Here is a 26,792-nt window from a genome sequence, read left to right as displayed (position 1 = left end):
TGAAGGCACACCACACAGCGCAGTGGATGGAACGGGCCCAGTCCCCAAGGGCCCAACACTCAGGACAGGAGACGGAGGGTCCGCCCTGCACAGAGAGGAAAGCCAAGTGCTCCCAGGGCACACTGAGCCCGAGGCGGTGTCACTGAGGGGCCTGCTGGGGAGGGACACAGGACCTGAAGCCGTGCGGCGCTGCACACAGATCTGCAGTAAGCACGCCTGGAAAAAGCCACCGTTCCAAGGCCGAGGCGGGCCCAAGGCTGAGAGGGACCCAGCGCCAGGGCACGGGGTGAGGCAGCCCGGAGACTGGTTTGGTGAGCGGTCAGGCCCACAGAGGCCCTGTCCTGCGTGTCCCACACACAAAGACCACAAGGACAGGGCTTCAGCCCAAGGGCAATGCACAGCCAGGGCAGGCAGAGGGTTTTGAACAAGGAGAGCCCGTGGGATGTGCGCTTCCAAAAGACCTGGCTGACTACGGAGCGGAGAGAGCCGTTTCCTGGGACTCGGGCGAGAAGCCAGGAGACACACCTCGTCAGAAGACCCGCATTCCCCCACAGGCAGAGAGCAAAGCAGCAAGCCTCAGTGCGGCCACCAGCACAGAAAGGCCGCAGCAGCCTCCACAGCCCAGGGCCAGGACAGGGCATCCAGCCACTGGGCCCCACTGTCTCTGCCTACCCTGGGGGGCCCACCCGCCAAGTGGGTGAGACCCAAGAACTCTAGCCAGAGCCGGGCGGAGGTGACCACCTGTCTGGTCCAGGTTAGCCTCCAGCAGCAGCCAGGCCAGATCCCCAGAGAAAGAGGCCCGGGAGAGAGAGCAGAAATGCACAGAGGGACATTTTCCAGCCTCTGCTGCATTAAAGGGGTGACTGTCCCACTGTCCCAAGCAAAACCAACAGAGACAGAGGATCCATGCCATGGACAAAAGCTATAGCCCTAGCAGGCAACAGCCCGCTGACCTGTGGCTACTGCAGACCCGTGGAGATTCCTGATGCCCTGGTTACAGTGCTTCATCTTAACAAAAAAATGAACAGGCGCTCCAACAAACGAGCAGGGACACCCCTCCAGAATATTAGTGTTTATTAAATTACGGAAGCCATGCGGTGGACTGGACACAGCCAGCAGCCAGCCCATAGGAACACACACAGGTAAATGCCAGCACACACAAGCCAGGCCCTCGCCACAGGCCCTTGCACTCCCCGGCTGCAGTAGAGCAGCTGACACGGCCTTGGGCACGCAGATGAACTTGAGAGGAGGCCTGGCTTTGCCCACAGAGGGCACGGCAGGCAAGTGTACACAGGGGCTTCCACAGGCAGCAGGACAGGAGGCAAAGATGCATCTGGCATCAGGGCCTGGGCGGGATGGGAGGAGATACGGGCGGGGAAGCCCTCCTGTCTCGGCACCATGGCCCCTGGGGCCGCTTTGCGCACCTTCAGCAGCGTGGCCAGCAGAGTGAAGCCACACAGCCCCTCAGCCTTTTAAGGTAAAGCAGCCTCCTTTGTGTTTCAAAACTCAAAAGTGAAGACCTGCTGGGCAGGGTGGTGCACGCCTGTAATCCTAGCACTCGGGAGTCCAGTGCAGGAGGATCACTTCAAGTTCAAGGCCAGCCTGGGCTACATAGTGAGCCCAGGACCAGCCTGAACTGCATAGCGAGACCTTGTCTCAAAAAGAAAAAAAATAGTAAAGGTCCTCTGGTCCCAGGAGGGGAAAGTGGCAGAATACCCACAGTCACATTCTGGTGGCCTGTCTTTCAGAGCAAAAGAGGGGACAGGACTGTCCCTTCTCCCCACAAGAGGTGTGTCCACCAGGCCATGGGCCCAGGAGGGAGGCCAGGCCGGGAGAGCAGGGTGAGGCCGTGCACAGCACGGCTTGTGCTCCTAGGCCAGGCAGCCTCGAGGCCACTCTGACAGCTCCAGGGACGGCAGCACGGACCAGGGAACGTCCTTCGGGGCTCGCTGAGGAGCACAGGGGCACAGAGAGCCATGCGTCCCAGAGGACCCTGAGTGTGACGGGGACAAGAGCTCGGCAGTGCTCTCCTTGCATGGGTGTCCGACAGTGTGCAACCCGGGACAGGACCCAGGAGGAGCCTAAGTGTGTCCCTCACGCGAGGTGAGCCCCATGTGTGGCACGGCCACCCTCACTGTGGGCCAGGTCAACATCTCGCTCTCCCCGGGCATGGGACAAATCCACATTCTTAGAATCACCAGCAAGAGCTCTGGGATGAGGAGACCGAGGACAGTGCTACACCAGAGTGCAGAGCCTAGGGTACCAGATGTGCAGCACCTTTCACAGAAACCACCTCAGGGCGGGGACAGGAGAGGGGCTTCCGTGCACTCCCGAAGTGCGCCGCGCACCCCAAAAATGTACCCCGTTGCTGTATTTTATGGGTTTCTCCATGCCCATGTGGTGACATTATTTATTTATTTATTTATTTATTTATTTTCATTGAACCCAGGGCTATTGCGCTAAGTCTAAGCTGCCCAGGCTGGACTTGAATTTCCAATCCTCCTGCCTCGACTTCCTAGAGTGCTGAGATTACAGCTGAGCACTGCCATACCTGAGTTTTTTTTTTTTTTTTTTTTGAGGCTGTCTTATGATCTATCAGAATCCGCATCTCAGGCGAACATCACCTCCACTGCTGTGTGAGACAACATGGGGCTGCAGGAGGGGGCCCAGCCACGGGAGAAGGGGTCCTCTCAGACCTACTTTATGTGCCACTTCAGGAACAGAAAAAGCCAGAAAGAAAAGAGATAGACAGGACCGGGTCACCCGGGCCACACTGCCCATGCCCAGCAGCACTGAGGCCCAGCACCACCCACCCTGCAAGAAGTCCCACTCAGGGCACGGTACCTCCGGGCAGTGGTCGTCTGCGAGGAGTCCTAGCAGCTCCTCCTCGAACTTCTCCAGGGAGGGGTACAAGGTGAAGAAGATGTCATCTAAGTGCCAGGTTGAGGTCTTCTGAAGGCGCGGCTTCCGGAGGGCATCACCTGCAAGAGCGAGAGGGCTCGCATGAGGTGGTCCTAGGGAGCCAGCGGGGCCCCATAGAGATGGAGGCCCAGGCCGCGGCTCAGAGACACCCCGGAGCCCCCGAGGCCAGGGCCAGGGCCGCAAACTATCCAGAGATGGGAGCTGCACTCGCCACCGAAGTTCAACCCCAACCTCATTCAGGGTGACTCAGCGACCACAGGCAGAACAGCACCTGCATCCTTCGGTGGCTGCCCTCTGTCACCTCCTTCCCCTTAGCAAGGACAGATCCGAAAGGTCACTTCCCACGTCGCTGGGCTCGCCCTGATCCATCTGGGCACACACGGGAACACTCACATGGCACTGCCACACGCAGAAACTTACATGTGGCTGGCACCAAAGAAAACAGCCAGGGACGCTGACCCAGAAGCACTTGCTGAGCTGAGGGTCAGGGAGAGCAGTGGCCCCAGGATCAAGTACGGCGACAAACCGAGGCAGAGAGGGACGACCCAGGGCTGCAGGAGAGGCAGAACCAGCTGCTGCCCAGGAGCACACAGCAGGGAACCTGCCCCAGGGTCCCCACCGCTCTAACCCCCTGCTCCTGTCTTGTGATTACTGACACACGTAGGTACAAAGAGGCTGACTTTTTAAAGTCAGCTCCAAAGTTAGAAAGGAAGACATTGCAGCTGGTACCGAAGGCCAAGCAAACGGCCGCCAGCTGAGCACCCGCAACGGCTGGGCGTGGGCTGGGAGGAAATCTGCCTCTACCTCCCCGAGTATGAGTCTCTACAGATGGACAGACGGACAGACGGTGCAATGTGAATGTGCAAGTGCTCGATGACACGGAGCTGCCCAGGAACAGCGGGGAGGAGGGTCACCTCCCAACAGAGATGGTTACGCCATGAATATTTCACCAGCTTGTGTAGCACAGGAACTATGAGGCCCACTGTCACATGCAACGTCTGGACAAGCTCCTGAAGCGCGTCCCGCACCGGGACCGCCCCGTGCTGCGGTCAGTCATCAGAAGAGGGGCAAGGAAGGCACTGCCCCTGCAGACGTGGTGAACAGGGTAGCCAGGCGGTGCCCACAGCCCACGCAGCAAGGGCAGAGCGCCTGTGGTGGCGCGGCCAGTCCCTGGGACGGTGTCCAGCACTGGAGGCCCTGCAGGCGGGTCGAAGCGTCACTGCCAACTGCAGCCCTGCAAGAGCGTGGGGCAGGGAACCCAGAGGGGCGAGCGGCGAGGGGCAAGGGAGGGAAAGAGGGAAAGCACACCGCCAGCCTTGCTTTCTGCGTGTGCAGACTCCACACTGTTCTCCGAGTCGCTGACAGCGACACTCCGCGAGTTAGTTTACTCTGCTCGTGGCAAAGGGCAGACGCAAGCATCCTCCCCGCTGTCTCAGCGTTTCTGGCGGGAGCTCCCTGACCCACACCGCACTCCCCGGCAGGGTGGCCGCTTCAGGCACAGACAACTGTGGTCTCTCTGAAGAGCCCCCTGCTCTGGACACAGAGCTGTGAGAGATGCATGTCCCCAGCACACACAGGGGACTTTGGGGACACAGGAAGTGTCCCCGGTAGAACGGGGTGGCGGGGCCCCAGGTCCGTGCATGCCTGCCAAGACCTGGCACCTCCTCCTCCCAGGCTCTGCGCCCTGCCCTGTCAGCCTTAGCACCCTGGACCCTCCACAATGCCCCATTCAGGGTTTCCACCACTCTCCACAGGAAACCCTAGACACCTGGGACACCCCAGAGACCCCTTGAAAGACACTGAGCAGCCCCTGTGGCCGCTGCCTGCCGGACATCACAGGAGGAGCCGACCACCATGCCAGCACCTTTCCCTTGGCATCTGCGTCACCAGCAGGCAAGGCTTTGCCAACTCCAGGAGAGACACCAGACAGCTCCTCGGCAGCTGGGGACCATGAGTCCATCTTCCCCCAGTGCTGACCCGACCCCAAGTCCACACCTGCTCCCAAGCTGGCGGGTGGGACTCCTGCCCCCGGGTGCAGGTAGCAGGAAAAAACACTTCACTGTGACCGACACCCAGCCACCCAGCCACCCGGCTGTGCACAGCCTCGGTGGAAACAAGGAGACCCGCAGTTAACGATGCCCATCACATCCAGAGCCACAGCTGGAGGAGAGGCCAGCACAGCGGGGCTGTGGGGAAGACAGAGAAGGCCACCCAGAGGCCACAACCAGCCACTGGCAGCACGGAAAGCAGAAAGTGGGGCACAGGGCAGACGCAGCAGTCAGAAGCCCACAGCCCCCAAAGCCCTGTGACCTGGAGTCCAGCAGGGAGCTGGGTAGAGACACTGCAGCCACGAGGGACAGCAAACAGGCAGAGTCCTGCGGTGTGGGTGCAGGGAGCAAGCAGCCTGGCCACTGACTGCCAGGGCACAGTCACCCAAGCAGGGCCAGTGGCCAGGAAGGCGCCCGCTCACGCTCACTGAGTGCGCACCAAATGCCAGACGCAGGGCTTTACTGATCCATCTCCTTTTCTCCCCACACGCAGGGCTGTTAGCAGCCTCTTTTCTGTCCCCGTTTGCAAAGGAAAAGGAAAAAGCAAAGCCTAGAGAGGTCAGACAATCACAGGAGCTTACCGCTAGCCAGGAGTGAGCAGGGGCTCGCTGCAGGGCTGTCTGCCTCCAGCACCACACACGCAGCATCGCTTCACTGTCTGAAATCTTCATTCAAGCAACCAACAGCAGCGACCAAGAGCCGCGAGCCCTGCCTTGGCAGAACTGAGCTCCAGGGCAGGTGTCTTGGCCCTCACACTCTGGGACGGGCTGGTCTAACTCACCTGCAGCCAAGGCCTCGGCGAGGAACACAATCCCCAGAACCAGGCGTGGCCCTGTGTGAAACGCACCCACTGGACAAGGACCTGTTTCACTCCCGGACTCCCGAGGACACCACAGAGAACACAGATTGTTGGCAAACAGTGAGCAAGAACCTCTTCCCGTCGACACCCTTTGGGAAGCACTGGGCAACGCCCTGAGACGCCCAAGGAGCTACCCTGACCCAGGGAGGGACCCCATCAACCACAGCCTCCCGGGTCGCCGCTTGTCCTCTGAGACATCTCATTCAACGGGACACAGGCGCGAAACAGGAACACCACAGTGGGGGAAAGGGTGACAGTCACCCTATCAATGACCTGGCAGGAAGGGGTAGGAGTTCGAGCCGGTCCGTGATTATTCCAAAACACCTGCTGTAGTTACGTGGTGCACCTGGTGGCTATCGTTAGCTGTGAGGTCCACCCCTACCTAAATGCATCCGGAAAGATCTTCCACCCATCTCCTCAGAGCTCTGTGCCGTATCTTCACAGCCAGCCCGAGCCTGCTGCACACAACGCCTCCTCAGTAAGTATCTCTTGACTAAATCAGAGAATGAGTGAATATGTAGGAAACACGCACCATGGCAGAGCATTTGCTGTCACATGCAAGGCCCCAGGTTCAATGCCCAGCACCACAAAAAATAAATTAATTAATTAAAAAGGTATACACCAAAAAAAAAACCACACCCACCATCAGCAGTGGCCTCTCTGGGCAGTGAAGGTCGAAAGGAAAGCCTTTAGTTTTTAGTGGATTTACTGAATAATGATAAATACCGAAATTCTAAGTCTTTGCATTTCACAAAAGGGGGACATAGAGAGGGAGCCCTGGCACGTCAGCACTGGCGGGGTCCAACCGGGCTCACCCCACACTACTGCAGTCCCCAGACACAGGGAGGGTGGCGGTGTATACACTCTGGGGAGCCCCGAGAGAGGAACCCCAGGCCCATAGAGAGGAGCCCAGGTTTCAGGCAGAGACCTCGGCAGGAGCCCGTGCAGTTCCTGTTGAAATGCAGAGTCCAGGACCTGCCCTGTGGGGACTGGCATCTGGGAGTAGCACTTCTACCCAGCACCTGCAGACTCTTGTGCAGGGAGCCCCAGGACCTGGCTGCAGGGGAGCCCACTGTGTGGCTGGCGAGTGACCCTCAGGCCAGCTCTTCCACGGCCAGGGTTAAGAGACGAGGGCACCAAGTCCTGGAGACAGCCGGCTTCTCTCTGTGGCACAGGCGGCCTCTGGTAGAGGCCAACAGGCAGTGGTCGTGCTGCCCCTACAGCGGGGAGGAAAGGAAGGCGGGCAGGTGGGCAGGGCTTGGGGGCCAGCAGGTGTTTAAAGCCAAGAGGAAGGGCACTCCAGAAGGCCGCAGGCTGAGGACGCAGCATGGCAGCAGCGGCCTTCTGACAGGACAGGGCATGCACAGCAGCCCAGGGCGGGACCCTGCGGGAACAGCAGGGGCAGGGGTGTGCAAAGCGCTCCCCAGAAACAGCTGGTCCTGGCCAGGCACGATGGCACACACTTTTCATCCCAGCCCCTTGGGAGGCTGAGGCAGGAAAACTGTAAACATTCAAGGCCAGGCCAGTTTGAGCAACCTAGCGAGACCCTGCCTCAAAATAAAAAACTTCTAAAAGGCTGAGAATATAATCTAGCACTCCTGGAGTTCAATCCCCAATACAAAAGTAGAGAGACAGGGACAGGGAGGGAGAGAGGAGGGGGAGAGGGAAGGGAGGAAGCGCTTTCTGCCCTCTTCACCCAGCACCCCATCTCCCTGCAGCACTGAGGAAGCAGGAGAAACCGCTGGAAGCAGAGGCAGCCCCGCTGGAGCAGGGACAGCTACTGAGGCCAGGCACAGAGCCGCCGGGTGGGCGTGTCCCCTGGGAGCAGAGCGTAGGGAGCACGGATACCGGGACATGCACGACTGTTTCCAGCCGTGAGTGCCCAGTGGGCACCCTGCAATCAGCTGGCGTGCACCCCCCTGCAGTGTTGGCCCCCCTCAAAGGGCTCTAGATGCTGCCTCACCACCCTCCAGAGAAGCCATGGCTGCTTCAGGGCCTCTTGCACCAAGGCACCTGAGGGCTCTCGGGAAGCACCCCACGGTCCCCACAGCACACAGCCCCTGGGATGGCCACCAGGCCGCCCCACATTCACTGTAAGACTCAGACAGGAAAGCTTTTGCCAAGCCCCTCTTGGCACTGCCACTCCCAAGCCCCGAGGCACAGCCCACCCCACCAGGCTCCTAGAAGCGGGCAGCCCTTCCCAGTGCTCCGGGCAGGCGGCCCTGCTCAGGGACAACTCCAGGTGACCCTCATCTCTCCCCCGAGGCTGAGACCAACTCAGTCCTCCTTTACTGCAGTCGTAAATCAACAGCTGTCTGAGACGGCATCAAAATAAAATTGGACCCCTGCAAATCAGACAATGAGCCCCTGCCAAGTACGTCCCCACCCGGCCTCGGCCGGCACCAGCCAGGACCCCACCTGGGCGGGTGGCAGAGGCCCCAAGTTCCTCCTCAGAGCCCCGGATCTGTGAGCCCCATTTCCAACCCAGCATGCCGAACACATGTGGGAGCCTGTCCCAGCCCCCTCTCAGTGTGTGTGTGTGGTCAGCACTCTGGCCCTGTTTCCAGGACCTCCACTCATTACAGCCAAAATGACAGCAGCATGAGCAGCTCATCTCCGCAGCTTCGCAGGCACCTTCGTGCACGCCCATGGCCGTCCACACACCCACCAGGAGAGCAGGCAGGCAGCCGGGTCTCCACTACTTCTGAAAACGAGCGCTTCGGGACTAGGAGCTGAGACCCCACCCCTCCGCTCCTCCCAGCTTCTCTAACACACAACTCCTCTCCCCAGGGGCCTATCTGAGTGCGGAGCTTCTCTCCCAGGATTCCGCAGATGTCAGAGCAGGGCCACAGGGGCCTCCCACGGTGAAACGGAGCAGTCCGGGGGGATCACAGGAGTTCCACTGACACCTGCTGGCAAGTCACAAAGGGATGGACACAGATACACCTCAGCAGCAAGACGCCAGGTCAAGAGGACCAGCAGGGCCCACCTGAACATCAGCAGGCCACAACTCTACACGGGGGGCTGCAGGGGGGTGTTTAAAGCTAGGGATCCACAGCACACCAAACTGGAAGTCTCCCAGCTTGCTCCTGCTCACAGTCAACCTCTCGTGTCGCATCTCTTCTCAGAGACGCTGGAAAGAGGGAGTTCACGATGGAAACACAGATCATAGACCACCCAAGAAGTTCACTAACTCATCCAAGTTGAACCCAGCGATGTTAAGGTGGATGGTCAACTTGATTGGTTTGGGGGACAACCAGGAGACGAGTGAAGCACACTTCTGGCTGAGTCCAGGTGGGTCACGGAGGTGTGACCATGGGGTCTTTACCTGGTCCCTGGCCCCTTCCTCTGTGGCACTGTTCCCTGGCTCTGCTTCCTGGCCACAACGAGTTAAGCATCCTTGTTCCTCCTCACCTTCCGCCATGACGTTCCCACCTTGTTACCAGCCAAGCATGGACTAAACCCCTGAAATTATGAGCCAAGTTAAGCCTCTCCTCCTTTAAGCTATGGGTGTCAGGCATTGCGTCTCAGCAACAGCAAAGCTGACTAATACAGAAATTGAAACAAGGAGTGGAGTCACTGCTGCGCTTCTGCCTGACCATGTGGCTCAGAAGTCTTTGGAACTGGTTTGCAGGAGGAGTTCAGGAAGGTTTGGAGACGCCGGCTAGAGATGCCCTAGGATGCTATAAGCAGAGATCGATGGGTGATTCTGGTAAGAGCTCGGAAGACCAGAACTTTGACAGCAATGCGGAAAATAAAGGCCATGGTCATGAAGTTTCAGCTGGAAATAAGGATTCTTTTGAAAGCTGAACTACAGACCATGCATGCTACACTCAGACAAAAACTCTGTCCACATTTTGTCCATGTCCTGAGACTCTGAGGGAGGCTGACATTAGGGGCTATAGCCAAATAGAGCTGGCAAAGAAAATCTCACGGCAGCCCAACATTCAGGCTGTGGCATGGGTATGCTGGTTGCTTTTAACCAGATTTATAGTAAGAATCAGGGGTAAAAAGCAGAACAGAAAATTCTATAGAACTTAAACTTTGGCCCAAATGGAATCACGTGTAAAGTGGAGATCAAAAGAGATGTGATTGCTGAAGAGATTAGTGCCCCTAAAAAGGAATCAAGTACTTTGTATAGGGACAGGAAGAAGGATGCCTCAAGGTTATTTTGAAAATCAGCCAAATCCCACCCATTGCAGCCCCAAGGGTGCAAAAGCTTAAACTTTTCATTTGAGAACAGAGTTCCCAGGCCCCTTGCCCAAGAAGGGCCTCCTAGGAAACAGGTTTCCCCAGGATCGTTTATTTCACCATGTTCAGCCATCAGGTACTCAGAGGCCCCTTCAGCCATGTAGGGGGCCAGGCTACTGCTCCAGCTAGCAGCAGACCTTGGTGTCATCCACATGATGCTGGTTTTACCTGCATGCAGAATGCAAGCATTGTGGCATCAGGGAGGCTTCCGCTTATATTTCAGAGGCAGGCCTTGGAGGCCAGGCAAGGAGCCCCTGAGAGGGATGTGCATGAAGAAGGAACGGGCACACAGGAAAGCCCAGAGGTCACAGCTGCCAGGAATGTGGGATCTCTGCTGAGGAAACCTGCACGCTGTGAGAGAAGCCAGCCCAAAGAGGGCAACAACCGCCACGGCCCCAGGGGAGAGGCCACCCAAGCCCTCCAGACTCACATCTCACCACCACATTCCCCAGATACTGAGTGCAGAGCCACAGGACTCAACGTTTGCCCTGCTGGGTTGCAGTATTGCTTTGCTTCAATTCTTCCGTCCTCCCCCTTCCTCCCTCTTGCAATGGAAAGGTGTACCCTGTGCCATTGCACCTGGGGATTATGTAACTGTTTTTATTTTTATAGGGATTTAGAGGTAAGAGTTTACCTTGAGTCTCAGGAGTGTTTGATATTTTTGCAATGCTGGTACTGTTGAGACTTTGGGGATTATTGTGCTTCATCATATGCAGAATCATTGTATCATGTTAGGCAGAACTGTTAACTTATACTGTGTCTATCTGGAGATTAAGTATGGTTTAAAGAGATGTGTTTGGGTGTTAAGTTGACAAGGGATGGGATGTGATAGTCAAGGTGGATGGTCAACTTGACGGGCGAGGGAGCAGCCCAGGAGATTAGTAAAGCTCAGTTCTGGGTATGTCTGGATGGGTCACAGAAGTGGGGCCTCGGGTACTGTGCATGGTCCCTATCCCCGTCCCTGTGGCACTGCTCCCCTGCTCTGCTGCCCAGCTACCATGAACGAAGCACCTCTGCTCACCATGCCCTCTCTCATGACGCTCTCGTCTTGGAGCCAGCCACCATGGACTGAGGCCCCTGGACCCATGAGCCAAGCTAACCCTCTCCCCTGTAAGTTGTGGGCATCAGCAGTCCCAGTGACGGGAAAGCTGGGTGTACAGACCCATACCCCAGCAAGGGCCAAATGCTGTGCCACACATGGGGTCAGCATCACAAACACACCGTGGAGCTGAGCTGCTTTCTCTTCTCCGGGATTGTGAATGTTTCTCCATGAGCCAAGCCCTCACATGTCTATGCTCCCCATGTCACCAGCCACACTCTGTCCCAGAGCAGCTCTTCAAGAGTTTGGCCCCTAAGACAGCAGGTTCCAACAGGTGCCGGGAACCCCCAGCGATTCTGCAGCAAGAAGGCAGTGTGATCCCTTCTCCTGGATTGCCCAGGAGAACCTCACAAATAGCCCCTGGAGGCGCCCGGAGGAGCACAAGGCCCAGTGTGCTAACCAGCTTTCCACTGCTATGACAAATACCCGGGATAAGCAGCTTGCAAGGAAGAAAGATCTACTGCAGCTCATGGCTTCAGGGTTTTGTGCACAGTCACTGGATCCGCCGCTCTGGGCCTGTGGCGGCACAGTACGTCCTCGCAGGATACACGGAGGAGGCCTGCTCACTTTGTAGGGACAGGAAGCCGAAAGGGAGGGAGGAAGGGGCCAAGGTCCCGATGTCCCCATTGAGGGCACAGCCCCAATGACTTCACTTCCACCGGGCCCAGCCTCCTAAAAGTTCCACCAGCTCCCCACCGGACCATAGGCTGGGGACATGGGGCTATGGGGGACACTCCAGATCCAAATACAGCACCAAGTCCTGAGGACTGTACAGCAGAAGCCCAGAGCACAGCACACACCCACAGTGGCCCCCTTCGTCGTACGAGGGTGACCCAATTCCACCCCTCGCTTCTGAAAGTCAATCCACAACAGAGCCCTTAGTCTTTCACACGAACTGCAGTTTCCAAAAATAATCAATTCTCTGCACATCATCGTTCACAGCAGTGTTGTTCATAGGGCAGGGAGCAAAAGACCCACCAACCCCAGCAGATGAGGAGCATGTGGTCTATCCATGTGACAGAACACTCAACCCCCAAAACAAAGGGACTTGAGACACAGCTGTGACAACGAGCACGGAAGACAGGACACCGAATGACAGACTGCACGGTTCCACCTATACGAGGGACCTGCAGCGGTCACACCACTGAGACAGACAGTAGAACAAGGATTCTGGGGCTGAGGGTGTGGTTAGGGAGTTAGGGTTTGGTGGGTACAGAGTTTCAGCTTGGGAAGAGGACAATGTCATGGAGACAGACGGTGACGATGGCTGTGCCATGTAATGCTTAATTTAAAAGCGGTAACGATGGAGCCACTAATACCACAGCACGGGAAGAGTGAGACTCACACACACCAGCTTGCTGGCCACGGTCACAGTGACGAGAACTGCGTTTCATGCAAGTATTCCCCAGGGAAACACAGCGAAGGTATCCCATTCCTCGGGAAAGGACTGAGAACGGAGACCACGAGCACCCCTCCCTCCCAAACCGAGCTCCGAGCAGCAGCGGGAGTGGCCACACTGGCCACCTTGGCCTATCCTGGGAGCGGCGCGGTCCCAAGTCCTTCGAGGTCTGACCCTGAGCTCGCGTGAGCCACAGTGTGTGGAGAACAGAAGGGGCCCTTACCCACGTCGCCGTGCGCTGGAAGGAGGCCAGGGATGGGCTGCAGACCGGACACCAGCAGGTTCTCGGGCAGCAGGTGGAAGGCGGGCTCCAGGGCGGGGTGTGGCCGCAGCGTGTAGTGCAGGCTGCAGTTCTCAATGAGGGTCATGTGCTTGTTTTCTGGAAGAAGAGCACCATCGCGATGGCTGAGGCCACAGGCACAGCCGAGAACCAGAAATTCAGGAAACACCAAGAGAAAACACATTTCTCTAAGTAGAGTGGGGCAATGCTCTGTCATTCAACTGAAAAGTGAAAGGAACTGATCCTCAAGAATCTCTCTGAGAAAGTGCATTAACAACCGTTCAGCTAGTTCCTTGTTTCTGTGTACTTGCTCATTTTTCAAGCTAGGTCTTGCTGTGTTGCCCACACTGGCCCCAAACCCCCAACTAAAGCAATCCTACCTCAGCCTCAGAAGTGGGCTGGGATTGCTGGCATGCACCACCATATCTGACTCCACGAGAACAATTTCTAAGCCAGCACATCAAGTCTCCCCACCAAAGGCCAGGCTTGGGACTGCACTGTTTCCCTGGTGTGAGGGGCCTTGTGCGCAGAGGGAGGCTGGGAGACATCCTGGCCCCACACGGCCTTCCTCTGCATCTCAGCCCTGCAACCATCAAGCCACACCAAGGACAGAAGGCCTGGGGGTGGCTGGTGGCACCAGAGAGGAGGCCCCATCCTCTAGGACAGCCACTGTCCTGGACCGGCAGTGAGAGTCTTTAAACACACAGGAGGCGGGACCCAGCCACGCAAAGGTCTGGATAGCCAGCGGGGGACAGGGAGCAGGCAGAGCAGTCCCACAGCCCCGGCATGCAGCATGCATGAGGCAGCCTAACCCTAACCCTCTGAACGCCCCTGCCAAATCTTGCCTGGGCTTGACCTCCTCCACTGATGAGGGCCTCACACCTCCCAGGGAACAAGGCTCAGCCCCTCGGCCGGCCTCCACTCCAGCCACACACCCAAGGTTCACAGGCACCCTGAGTGAGCGTCCACATGGGGACAGTCAATCAAGGAAGTCAACTCAAGGGAACAGCTCACAGCTGCAAGGAGAGTGAGGCACTCTCTAGGCCCTGTAGGATGGGTGTGCCGGGAAAGTGAGGCCTGGGCCAGGAGTGAAAAGTGGGCGAGAGAGAACACAATGGGAACCCACTTCCGTAGGGCAGGAAGAGCCTGGAGGGGTCCATGCAGCTCCCAGAGAGGCTTTGCATGTGGCGGGCGAGGGTGGGTAGAAGGGACCCCACCCTGGACCTCCCCTATTTGTCTACACCCCGACAGCTGTGAACTCCGGGAAGCCAGTCGTTCCCCAAAGATTCCCACTGCCCAATGGAGCGGTGCAGCGCTGGCTGCAGGGGTGCTCCTCAGCCCCAGCACACACACACAGTGAACAGTGCCCTGACCCGGGGCAGGTAGAAGTCAGGCGGACTTGTGCCATGTTTAACAAGCCCCGATTCTACGTATTCTTTTGGAGAGAAAATCCTGGCAAACCAAAATTATATTCAGCTGAAGAATAACCCAAACATCAATCTTTGTAAATAAAATTAAGTTTCTGGTTGTTTCCCTATCTCAAATTTCTGACCAAATTCGGAGGCGAGGGGAGGGGAAAGGAGGGGAGGGGAGGAGAAGGGCTATTTGACAGCTGACCCAGGCCGTGGGGCAGGCACAACTACCACATCCCCAAGGACAGAGTCACCCCCCCGGGCAGATCCACACCTCCTCCCCAGGGCAAGCTCAGCCTCTGCTTTGGGCCTCTGCCGCGTCCCACCAGGCCCCCCCCCCATGAGCCTCTCTGTCCCATCCTCCGGGCGGGCAGCAGCAGGGGGAGCCACATATCCTCCAGCTGCCCCCACCCTGTGTCCCTGGCTGCCTGCGAGGCACCAGGCACAGAAGCGTGGCAAGAAGCCCCCTCTCTCCGGGGCAGAGCTCCCCCTGGCAGGGACAGCATGGTGCCCACAGAATGTGCCCCCACAGGAAGACACAGCTGAGAAGGCCTGGCACGTTGGCAACAACCAACAACTTCAGTCAGAGGCTCCACTGGACAGTGACTGCCTCGTCTGGTGGGCAAAGCTGCCATCCAAAAGGCCCGGAGGCCACCTCCCATCCCCAGTGGCTCCCTGGGGCCATGCCCTTCCTCACAAATCAGCGCTCTCCTCTGGGGATGGCGCACTTCAGTTCTGCAAATTACGCGGAACTCCACGCCCATGACACATCTGTCCGATACTATCCCATAGCCGAGCAGGGCTGACGGGACATGGGATGCTGCCGAGGCTGGGCTGGTCGCTTACGTTCTATGGGGTCCTGGAGAAGCGGGTGCAGGAGGGCTCTGGGGGTGCCGTGATACAGCTTCAACCTGAAAGACAGGGCCAGAGGACTGTGTCAACGATCCGCACCCTGCACGACCACTAAGGCTGGCTACGTGTCTCCCCCGAACCTCTGAGAACCTTCGGACACTGCCAGTCACAGCCTCTGCAGCAGAAGGAAGCCTGAGGATGGTGCCAGCTGCCCCTGCCTGGGCCTTACCCGTGCCGAGCACACCTGGCATGCCCGCAGCCCAGGAAGGGAGAAGCCAGACAGCACGACCAAGGGAACTCACCCCACTCGGAAGTGTCCCCACAGGACATCCTAGGAACCGAACCCCGAGGCTGTGCAGCGGGAGCAAGCGTCTCACTGGGGTGGTTTTGCCCCAGGGCACAACTGGCAAGGCCAGGAGGGGTCTGGCTGTCACACGGGGCCAGGTGCAGGACAGTCCCCAGGCAGAGTCCCCCAGCCCTACACGTGAACGACGAGAATGAGAAACCCCGACACGGAGGAATAACGTGAACCTTCACAGGCTGAAAGGCTCACACTCCCTGCCACCTGTCTTTGCCCATCCAGCTCCAACGCACAGCCTGGCAGGTGGCAGGTCCTCACCCACATCTGCTGCAGGGAGCCCGCTGCCCTCAGGGGCCTGTGTGTGAAGCCACACGACACTATGCTTACACAGCCCCACGAGGTGTACATTGCTGCCTGGAGCGCAGAGGTGAGCGTGTGCAGAGTCCAGGGTCAGAGCTGAATCACCCCCCTAACACCCTGCAGGACTATGACAGCGTGGGAGTGTGTCCACGTGCCCCCTGCATCCAACACAATGCTGACGCAAAGCCCCTCCTCACTCCAGCCTAAAGGACGAGCCCTCTGCTTACTTAAAAGCGGCAAAAAAAAAAAAACAACCCTACCGTCTGTCCTGGGATGGAGAGGTCGGAGAGTCTGGCCTGCTGCTGAAGATCCGAAGAACTCCAAACCCACAGGACAAGGCCTGGAGGGTCCCACCCCGCGCCTTGCCTTCGGCGACCACTTCGACCACGGCCACGATGTTCGGGTGGTTTAAGGACGTATGAAAGTAGAGGGGCTACAAAACAGAAAGCAGAGCACAGCTCAGGGGGAGCCGGGCGGCCCCGATGCCACAGCCTCTCAGTGCCACCCTGCAGTTTGCCACCGCAAGCACCCAGGCGCCACCCTGAGCCCTGAGTGGAGCGGGGAGAGAAGGCCCGGGGTGACGGCGGAGCCTCTTGCTCCAAGGCCCCACAACACGCAGGACACAGGATGATCCGTCTCTACTCCAGAACTCGCATCTCTGGAATCGCCCCCTCCACACTCCCGGCAGACCTGAGCTCTCAAGACAAGGAAGGCCTGACAGGCTGTGCACCTAGCCCAGGGTCGGGGACGCCAGGCAGGACCACAGTTACATCCGCCCAGGCCACCCAGGGCCTGCAAACCCCACAGCCAGGGCCCACCCTCAGCCCCAGGCCTCAGCCACCACTGGCTCACAGTTTGCCAACAGCCACCAGCCCTGCTTCATGGGCAGGTTTAACCAGGTTCCACCCGAACTGACTGTGCTTCAACTAAGGCTCCTTAGACTTCTTTAGGTGCTAAATAGTAAGAACACTCAGGGTCTTTCATGATGGCAACCACCTTGACCTCTTTTTATTAATAAAATGAGGGGAGGCTAGACGTAAGTAGATGACACTCAAACTGGTCTTCAGCATCTCTGTTCTACGTTGGGGACTTCTTTGTGGTACTGAGAACTGAACCCAGCGCCTTACGCATGCTATACAGGTACCATACCACTAATCTACATCCTCTATCGCTAAGCTACAGTCTCACTAAGTTGCCTGGGCTGGCCTCGAACTTGCAATCCTCCTGCCTCAGCCTCTGGAGTAGCGAGGATGACGGGCATGCACCACCACACCCAGCTTCGAACCCATCTTCGGATTTTCCATTTGCACTCTTTCCATTCCCAATGTGCGAACAGAGGCTCTCTGGTTCCTGCTGCACAGGACGGCTGAGACGAGCCCTTCTCCAAGTTTAACAGGCACGCTCCCTTCACTGCACTTTTGCTTTTCTGCTTCCTAAATGCAGTTGTTTTAGTCCAAACTCATCAAGGCGCAGGCACGGGAGACGGAAGAGGAGCTGCCAGCTGGGTTTGCCGACCCACACGGCATCAGCACCCACAGGGCTCAGGAGCGGCGCTGAGCTGGTCCCCAGGCCGAGCTGGGGGTGAGGTTGGCGCAGGGCCGCCTGCGGGGCAGGGCCAGGGCCAGGCTGCTGCGCTGTGATTTAAACTTGCACAAACCCTCGCGTGAACAGGTCGTTACCATGGTGTCTCGGAGAGAATGCTTAGTGTAATCACAGACTGTCAGCCCGGGATAACGGAGAGACACATTAAAACATCAGCCACAGGATATAAATCGTTACTCTATTATCTTTTATTGCAAAATGATGAAATAATGACCACTTCCAGCTGACAGGTGGTCGGGCTGAGAGGAGTTATGTGTCTGCTTCCCAGGTTGGGAAGTGCGTAAAAGCCCTCTGTGTGGCGAGCCCGTCACCCCCCCACCTTCATATTTATACCTGTGTGGATCGCCTTTATGAACACTGCCCGCTTTCTCTTCTGGCCATAAAACACTTTCAACTTGGATGTGAAGCAACAATCATCTCGCAGCTTAGAGGTCACCTTGAAATAGCTCCCCGGGAAGGCAAGGGGAGCAGCCCCTCGGCACGCCCCAAGTGCGGATTTATGGCTGCTTCCTTTCCCTTCCATTTGCCACCAAGAACAATTATCTTGAGACCAGAAAACCCACCCACAGTGCCCCTGAGCTGCTCACCTCAGCAGTGCTGACTTGGAATCAGAGTGCATTTCATCCTAAGAGCCAGCCTGCGCCGGACGCGAGCCACAGCGAAGGGCGATTCAAATTCAGAGCCCCGTCAGCGCTGCTCTCCACTGAGGAGGTCACAGCGCGCCTCCAAAACCCTTCCCCTGACCCTCCAGCATGGGAGCACCAGCATGCTAAAGAATTCATAAGGGCTCTGGAAAATACAATCCAGCCTTGCACAAGTTCAAGGCTCGAAGACTTTACAAAGGATGGATTAGGTGGTTGCTACAGTGCAAAGGCTGCTCGGGAACACGCAGCTCCGAGATACTGAGAAGGGAAAAGCTCCGGGGATGGAAACACTGACATCTCATCTCCAGGCATGCAAACGGGCTCCACGAAACGCAGACAGCTCTCAGGGAGCAACAGCTGTAAACAGACGCTTCCGACCAGGGAAATTTAATTAACGCCAACGCCATACGTTTGGGGAGGGAAATTCTACGCATCGACTGAAACTGCAGGATTAAAAGTTTAAGTGGAGCCCATCAAATTACCTGCAGAACGCCACTTGAGACAGAAGAGATGGCCCGGCTGACCCTACATCTCCTCGGCTGTACCTGACAAGCTTCCTCCCCGACAGGATCGACAGACTAATACATCAGGTAAATGTGCCCGTCTCCACGCCTCCATCCCATCAGCCTCCCCCGGCCTCCCCCGCTTTCTGCTTCTCGGGAAGTAACAGGACTGACACTGGGCTCTGCCTCAGGGTCTTCAGGAGGAGGCCGCACCCCGCTCATCCCCAGTGTATGCCACATGACCCGTTACCTGCCAACAGGTGCCCACCAGGCCAGGAGGAGCCGAGCAGAAATTACACTAGCACCCCCAAGATGGAGACCACGGTGAACCGCAGCCTGGAGGAACAACGTGAACTTCCACTGGCTGGAAGGTTCGCAGCCCGTGTCGCCCATCCCTGCCCACAGCTGCTAAGCACCGCCTGGCACGTGGCAGGTGCTCACCCACCTCTGCTGCATGGACCCCGCTGCCACCTGGGCCTGTGTGTGAAGCCACATGACCTCACGCTCATGCTGCCACATGAGATGCACACTGCCCGCCAGCGTGCACAGGTAAGGGAGTCCAGGATCAGAGCTCAGTAACCACCTAGAGTCCCACAGGGAACCGTGACAGCATGAGACTCTGGCCACATGCACCCCTCATCCCACTCAACGCTCATGCAAAGCCGGTCCGCACTCCAGCCGGAAGGACAGCTCCTGTGCTTACTCAGAGAAGTAGGCGGGCAAACCCAGGCATGGCCCAAAGCCAGAAGCACCCCTCAGTTCACTCTTATGAACACACTACCCCAGCTTTCTATGCCCCAAACGACTGGTGGTTCATTCGGCACTCAGCCAGGCTGACGCTGCCAACGCCGCCCCGACGACGTTCTCTGGGGCTCGCTTTGGGGCCAGGGCCCAGGCGAGGGACACAGCTGCAGACGTGGGACGTGCTGGAAAGGAGTCGGGGTCCTGCCTTTGTGTTAGGATACGCCCTCCATCAGCAGCGCAGGGCACGAGGGTTAATGAACTGCAACTCCCAAACTGGCAGAAGAACCAAGCAGCTCGGAAGGGCTCCCAGAGGTCCACTTGGGTCACGTGGTGTCCCAGACAGCTCACACTTTACAGGGCCAATCCCACAGCTCCTGTTACTCTGCAGGGTGAGAGCAGGGCCACACTCATTTTCTCCTCGCCAGGGCTACGGGAAGGGACGCGACCCAGCGACCTGTGTCCCTCGTTGGCCAGGGCAGGGATTACCCGTCACCTGAGCAACATCTGGGCTGCTGTGCGCTGGGGAAAGATCCGTGCCGGATCTGGGGCGTCTGGGGCAGCCCCAGAGTCCTGGTCCAGGAACACTCTTCAGATCAAGAGCGGGGAAAGCACACCGTCCGGGAGACCGGGCCATCATCAGCGGGACCCAAATCGGAGGGAGAATTACGTCCACTGAAAAGCGAGGGTGTGGAAACTGCACAGGGCTGCAGCCTCTGGGATTATTTTTCGAAAGACACTTTTTTAGAGACTGAATGAATTATTAACCCCGCAGAGGAAGGAAAAGGCAACTCCTCTCCATGGCAAGGTCTCGGAGGAGAACACAGAATTCTGGGCTTCAGGCTACAGGGCTGCACGGTCCTCACCTAGGGGCCACCAGGCACGGCCCTTGGGGGACCTGGGAACTCATGGTCCACAGAAAAACACCCAACCCGGCCTCCAGACAAGACTTCCCTGTTCTACGTTTTATTCAGGGCAGTGCTGTCTGCACAGTCACAAGATGGCATCTTCCTACAGGGCCAAGTCCACAGCTACAGCACAATAAAAACAGGGCAGGGCTGTCACCCGCAGGGGCCAGGCAGCTCTGGTGGCCCTGCTGCCATCAGCTCACTGACCTCAAGTCGGACCACCAAGCTGCTGCTACGGGGAAGGCCAGGAAACACACTTGCAAATCCAGAGCCACCTCTCAAAGACAAACAGGATTCACTTCGCCTTCCTGCGGCTCGGCACAGGGGGTGGGGCGGGCACAACCACCTCACACCTGCTGCCGAGAGCCCACCACGCCCTGCGTTTCCACCATCTGTGCATGTTCACATGTACACACACATGTGCACCTGCGTGCACACAGCCAAGGGGGATTCTCCACGCTTGAGGAAACTGGAGGAAGGGCTGTTCTGCATGCTGAGCGTGGAGGAGCCAGGAGGAAACGCCCAGCACAGGAGCTGCTGCCGAACAGCCGTCAGGATGGACCTGTGCCTGGGCCGCCAGTGGCCTCTGCTGCTCGCTGTGGGCATAGCAGCTGGGGTTAGGCCGCTCCTCAGCGAGGCGGGCGGAGGCAGCCCCTCGGCCCTGCACTCCCCATGCTAACCCCACTGCACACCACTGCAGCAACGGCTCCAGGCTGCAGAATTCCCCAGAGACATCACGTTTCCCTTGTCCCCCAAATCTGCCCACCAAGAGGGGTGCGCCCAGCCAAAGTGGAGTGGCTGCAGCCCAGGCTGCACAGGCACCGCAGACTCAGGATGAGTGGTTGGACAAAAGGCCTAAGGCACCCTCCACCAAGGGGCACTGAAACCTGACATGCTGCGCCACTTCTGGGGACACAGGGGCCCTCATGGCATGGATGTGACCCCAGACAAGGACAGAGCAGTGTGGCCTCAGCAGCCTGCCTCGTCTTCTCCACTCGGGAACCCCGGGCATCAGGAGACGGAGGCACCACTTCTGACCCTGCCGGGGTCGTGGCCACCCCTAGGTAGCACAGTGCAGATACTGCAGGGTCAGGGACAGTCTGACCCGCTCTCTAAATAGAAGGGTGCACACAAGGAGATGAGGAGGGAGGAGGAGCCAACAGCGAGGCTCCAGGACCATGCATCCTGTGGTGATTGACAGCTGGCAGTCAACCTGTACCACCCAGCTGAACTGAGTAAGCGTGGTACTGGGTGTGGGAGGCCCACCTGAGGACCGCTGCCAGCAGCATAAGAAGCAGACCTGGAGAAGAAAAGGACAGGCTATTGAGAGCTGGTAGAAGCTGTAAGGAGCTGTTGGTTCTCTTGGAGGACCTTGTCATGCTGACTTTCCCGATGAACTCCACTGTTCTCATTGTCCAGGGAACTTGGGACCTTGTTGTCATTGAGGATGGCTTCGGTTCACTTTGGGGGAGCTCTGATCCTCACCTTGAGCATCACTTCCTGACTCCAACGGGGAAGATGGTGCACTGCTCAGTCTCCTGGAGAAGCTTGTCAGGCTGGCTTTCCTGATGGGACCTTGGCTTTCCTCAGCGTGGGACGAGCTCGAGACCTCACTGTTGCTGAGGATGGCTGTGGTACTTTTCAGGGGAGCTCTGGTCTTTACTCTCAATGTGGCTTCCTGGCTCCAGTGCAGATTCCTCAGCCTGCTAGCACAGATCCTTCATCCCGCTGGTACAGACTTTCTAGCTTCCACCGCTGACCCTGGGCCTTCCCAGCGCAGATCCATGAAACAGGTCTGCATGAGATGTTGTCATGGGCTATAGGCCTCCAGCTGGACTCGTGGAAGGCACTGTTATGGGCTCTAGGTCTGCAGCTGGACTCATGCAGGACATCGGAGTGGGATCCAGGCCCTTGGCTGCATTCTCTGGTCTTTAGTGTGTGGACAGATTTCCTGCACTCTCTTCATATATGAGTCTTTGGGTGACTACTACAAATAGTCTTATAAAATGTGTCCTGTATTTTATTATTCCCCTTGCAAAACCCCTAACTATGACACATCCTGTCCTGACATGCCACGGGCACCCCTAATCACAAGACAGGGCCACTCCTAAGCCTGGGGGCCACGAAGCACAGCCGACAGGGCCGGACAAGAGGACCCTGCGTGCAGCACGACTGTGCGGGCAGCCACCCGAAGGTCCACCTGCCCCTTCCACCATGGCCCTGCGACCAGCAGGACAGACTCTATTCCCATGAACCTGTTTTCTCCTCTTTAAAATGGGGACATGAAAAGACCCCCACAGGAGGAGGAGAAGGATGACATTGTGTGCGTATATGCTAACTCCTGGCCCATCCAAGTCCCTCCCCATCACAGGACGGCTTCTGTCACCTCCGCCATGTTACTCATTATGCAAACTCTGGCCCCCAGGCTCACTCTGCTCTCCAAAAAAGAAAATCAAACAGCCAGGCCCAAGAAGGCGGCCGCATAGGGCCACAGAGGCTGCACATAGCCGGACAGCAGCATCACCACCCAGGGACACAGGACACAGCTCCTATGGGTGCAGGAGGCGCAGGAACAGCCCTCTCGGGTCACAGGCACCATGCTTGGCAGCATGCTAGCCCGGGAGACCAGCAGGGGACAGCTATGCAAGGCCTGACAACCTTTCAGTTCCCCAACATCACCTGCCCAGGCTCGGTGTACTCTTCTGACCTCTGGGAGCAGGAGAAGTTGGCTGTGGTCACCACCACCACCCGTGACACCAGAATTCCCTGGACTCACTCTGTACCCCAGAAAAAAAAACTGAAAGAGCCCGGTCCCTGGATCCCCGAGGCCGTCCCCTGCAGGGGTCAAATCCTTGTGCTCTCCCCACTCAAATTCAGGAGCAAACCAGAAGCTGAGCATGGCGGCACACGTCTCTCATCCCACCACTCAGGAGCTGAGGTAGGAGGATCGCTGTGGTTCAAGGCCAATGTGGACCACATAGTGAGTTCAAGCCTAGCATGAACTACAAAGTGAGACCCTGGCTGAAAAAAAAAAAACAAAACAAGTGCAAACCAGCAGCCAGTACAGAAAAGGCCTTTGTGATGTGCTCGACCCTCAGAATGACACCCTGACAGCCCTGCAGGACCCAGCCAAGGAGGCACTGCCCAGCCACCTGCCCACCCCGCCCGCTGCCCCTCCCCTCTGAAGCCCCTGCCCTGCCAGGAGCGCCCACCTCCCTGCTTGTCCCCAGACCAATCCTTTCCGGCCCTGCAGGCCCCAGCCACGTAGACGCTGCCCTCCTGGGCCTGGGAGGAGGTCTCCTGTCCTGCCGTCAGCGCCTGGGGCTCAGCACAGCTGCAGCTGCCGTGTGACAGACGTAAGTGCCAAGAGAGGCGCGCCCGTGCCCTGGCACCACCGCAGGGAGCCCACAGAGGGGCACTGGCCGCAAGCCTGGGCACTATGGGCAGCCGTGAGAGGTGGAGCAACCGTGTGCGGGGTGGCAACTGCAGAGCTGCCCTGGGGATGTGGGGTTCAACAGTGTCCACACCACTGCCCGGCCTGGAGACGGGGGCAGGTCAGAGCCCACACTGGGCCTCTTCCCACCCAGGCGGGACCCTTAACTCTCTCAACCCCACCGGCAGCAAAGGAGGGAAAGGAGGGGCCGAGGAGGAGGAAGTTGTGGCAGGAAACGAGATAACACTTCCCTAAGCTTGGTCCTAACACAGCCAGGCTCCTGATGGCGAGGAACCCTGGGCCCCCCAACAGACACTGTCACTGTCAACTGTCACTTGCTCGGGACAGCTGGCTTCCATGTAAGACAGTCATTGGAAATAAAGTGCCTGCCCCTAAGCCGGGCTCTGTGACACTGGACCTGCTGCCCACAATGTTCCTGCAGGCCTCAGACACACTGGCCCTCTGGGCCAAGGACCCGCACACCTGTGCCCACCCCAGGCTCCTGGCCCCGGCTCCCGGCCCACCTCGCCGAAGACGATCCTGGGCGGCTGCCGAGAGAGCTGCTTGGTCGGCTTCACCGTGGTTTTCCACGTCCTCCCGAAGAAGTGCCGGTAGGTGACATCGAAGAGAGACACTCGCAGATGGCACTCGACCTCTGACAGCACCTCCAGCGCGCCCTAGGAGACAGCAGGGAGGGGGCCTGAAGCGTGCCCTGTCATAAGCCACCCTGGGGCCACTAGGGGCCACCCTGTAACTGAGATGTGGGCATGGTCCCACAGACGCAGCCATCGGCAGCTCAATCTCCGTTGGTCTTGGTGAGGCTAAAGTCACGGTGCTCAGCCCTGCCTTGGCCAATCACAGCACTGATTGCTCTCTGGACATCGGTGACACGGGTTTAAGATGCATCCAGAGCCAATGAGACGCAAGGGGTCAGGACTGTGGAGACGGGTGTGCCTGCCCGGAAGAGGGCCTGCAGCTGCTGGCAGCCACTGTGACACCAGGCAGAGGCATGAGGTGAGAAAGCAAGCCAGGTAAGATCACAAGAGGCCCCGGATCAAAACACACCCGAAGCTCCCCAAAACTGTGGATCTCTCTGACTTAACCACATGTAGCATAAGCCACTTTAGTTTTGTTATTTTTTTAAGCATTTGCATCTGAATGAGCTTTCCTGATATAACCAGAAGCTCTTAATTCCTCAACTTGCTGGTATTATTTGGGGGTAGCATTAGCAAAGGAAAAGGTGATGTTGGGGGAGCTGAGAAGTCACAGCTACAAATACAGGACAGAGCAGCTACGAACACGGGGCTTTTATTTACAGCGAGTTTCCAGCTCGGCCTCCAGGCCTTTTGTCACTGGTTACGACCAGCAATGGCACGGGTCTCACCTGCAGCAGCATCTCCACTCCTCTTCTGCTCTTATTTAACAAACATTCACTGAGTGCCCACTCCGTGTGCCCACTGTGTGCCAGGCACGGGGATGCAAGAGGGAGTGAGGAAGCAGTGTCTCTGTCCTTGCAGGGTTCACGGGAGGAACAACAGGCAGAGGGCAGAGGCTGGGTCAGGGCAGGTACTGTCGCAGTGACAAAATCTGAGCCGGGACCCAGGGGAGCACAAGGGCCAGGGAACTTGGCAGGAGCCAGGTGGACAGCAGTGGAATCCAAGGCCATGGGGTGGGAGGGCACCTGGGTGCCCAGGACCAGCAACAAGCACACATCTCCGCTGTGTGAACCATTTCCTTGTTCTGTACTGTCAATGCTCTGGCAAGTGTGACTTGCCTATAAGAACATTGTGTGCATGCGTGTGTGTGTGTGTGTGTGTGTGTGTGTGTGTGTGTGTGTGTGTGTTACTGAGGCCTGAACCGAGGGCCTTTGGACTGAGCTCTCCCTCCCACTTTGGGGCAAGGGTCTTACTAAGTTGCCCAGGCTGGGCTTGAATTTTCAACCCTCCTGCCTCAGCCTCCCAGAATACTGGGGTTATAGGCATGCACCAACTGCCCAGCTTTTTACACATTGCCTGCCTGTAGCCCCAGTAAGCGTGTGAGCTGTGACTTGGGCTTAAAATGCTGGCCTCTGCTCCCTCCCTAGGGCCTGGGCCAGGCCTCCCAGGCCAGGCCCTCAGTTCCTGCACCTTCCCCTGCTTGGGGATCTGTCTCCTCCCCTCTCCCTCCTCCTCACTCCTTACCTCCTCACCACCCTCTTGGAAGGTCACCCCAGGGAGGTCAGCCCCAGGAAGTACCCCGTGTGGGTGCTCGGACTCTGCCCCACAGTGCCAGGCCCTCCACTGCCATGGCTCTGGACCCACGCCTATGCAGCTGAGTTCCCAGACCCCATGATATGGAATCAAAACAGCCATCCCGAGGAAAGAATAATCCGTATCCATGGAAAAAGCCACAAAAACTAGGTGGAGTGGGAGGAGAAACACGTCAACATATTCAATGAAGCACCCGAGCTCAAAAGGCGCAGAAGACATCCCAGCCCAACACCTCTCCCAGAGAAGTCCGTCAGCATCAAAACCCTCCGCTCTCAGAGCAACTAACACTGCATGAACCCGTATGATCTAAGTCAGGCCTTCTTTCCTGACATGTTTCCAACTGCATTGTCTTAGGTGCTGCCCTTTGACTGTTTTAATAGAATCTACTTTGCATTTCTCCGTAAACTCCAGTAACCCGCTGTCCTTTATAGGTACGCTGATGTGAAGCCCAACATTTTAAGGATTTCTGTGTTCCCACTGTTGAGAGAGAGACAGCCACCTGTATCTCTCTCTAGTACCCTTGACTGGCTCGCGCAAGACAGAGAAATGAGTTAGGAGGCATTCCTTCCTGTCCCCAGGAGTCTGTGTAGGTAATTATTTCTGCCTTTGTTTGATGAAATTCAACACTACATTTTTAATGTCTGTCAGATACGTAATGTTTCTTTAGCCATTCATAGTCCTGGAAATCTGCCTCTTTAGTGATCATTCCCAAGAACCAACTTCTAATTCCTTTGCTAACATGCTTTATCAGTGATTTCTGCTCAGATATTTATCATTTCCTGTTTTAGGTTTGTTTTTATCTAGGTTCTTGAGGAATCACTGATTTTTTTTTTTTTTTTTTTTTTTTTTGGCTTTTCTCCGGTACCGGGAACCAAACTCACGACCTTGCACTTGCCAGGCAGGCGCTTTTGCCGCTGAGCTAAATCCCC

At 57.5% G+C, this 26,792-nt stretch overlaps 1 protein-coding gene across 12 annotated transcripts in view; it reads right to left on the bottom strand.

The window, feature by feature from the left end:
• The window catches only part of Nphp4 (nephronophthisis 4), a 105,394-nt gene that overhangs the window by 68,484 nt on the left and 10,118 nt on the right, over nucleotides 1–26,792 (bottom strand). For all 12 annotated transcript variants that reach the window (XR_001231139.1, XR_263957.2, XM_005404108.2 and 9 more), the window contains exons 3-7: nucleotides 24,139–24,291; nucleotides 16,044–16,216; nucleotides 15,117–15,181; nucleotides 12,802–12,957; nucleotides 2,845–2,981 (exon numbers count right to left, since the gene is read on the bottom strand). Coding sequence is in view for 10 of the 12 variants with exons in the window: in XM_005404108.2 (XP_005404165.1) it covers nucleotides 2,845–2,981; nucleotides 12,802–12,957; nucleotides 15,117–15,181; nucleotides 16,044–16,216; nucleotides 24,139–24,291 (684 nt within the window). In the remaining 2 variants the exon portion in view is untranslated. The remainder of the gene's footprint in view (nucleotides 1–2,844; nucleotides 2,982–12,801; nucleotides 12,958–15,116; nucleotides 15,182–16,043; nucleotides 16,217–24,138; nucleotides 24,292–26,792) is intronic.

The sequence above is a fragment of the Chinchilla lanigera genome, unplaced genomic scaffold (assembly GCF_000276665.1).
Source record: "Chinchilla lanigera isolate Chin_1 unplaced genomic scaffold, ChiLan1.0 scaffold00085, whole genome shotgun sequence".
In the NCBI taxonomy this organism is placed as follows: Eukaryota; Metazoa; Chordata; class Mammalia; order Rodentia; family Chinchillidae; genus Chinchilla; species Chinchilla lanigera.
This window is presented reverse-complemented; position numbering and strand designations above follow the sequence as displayed.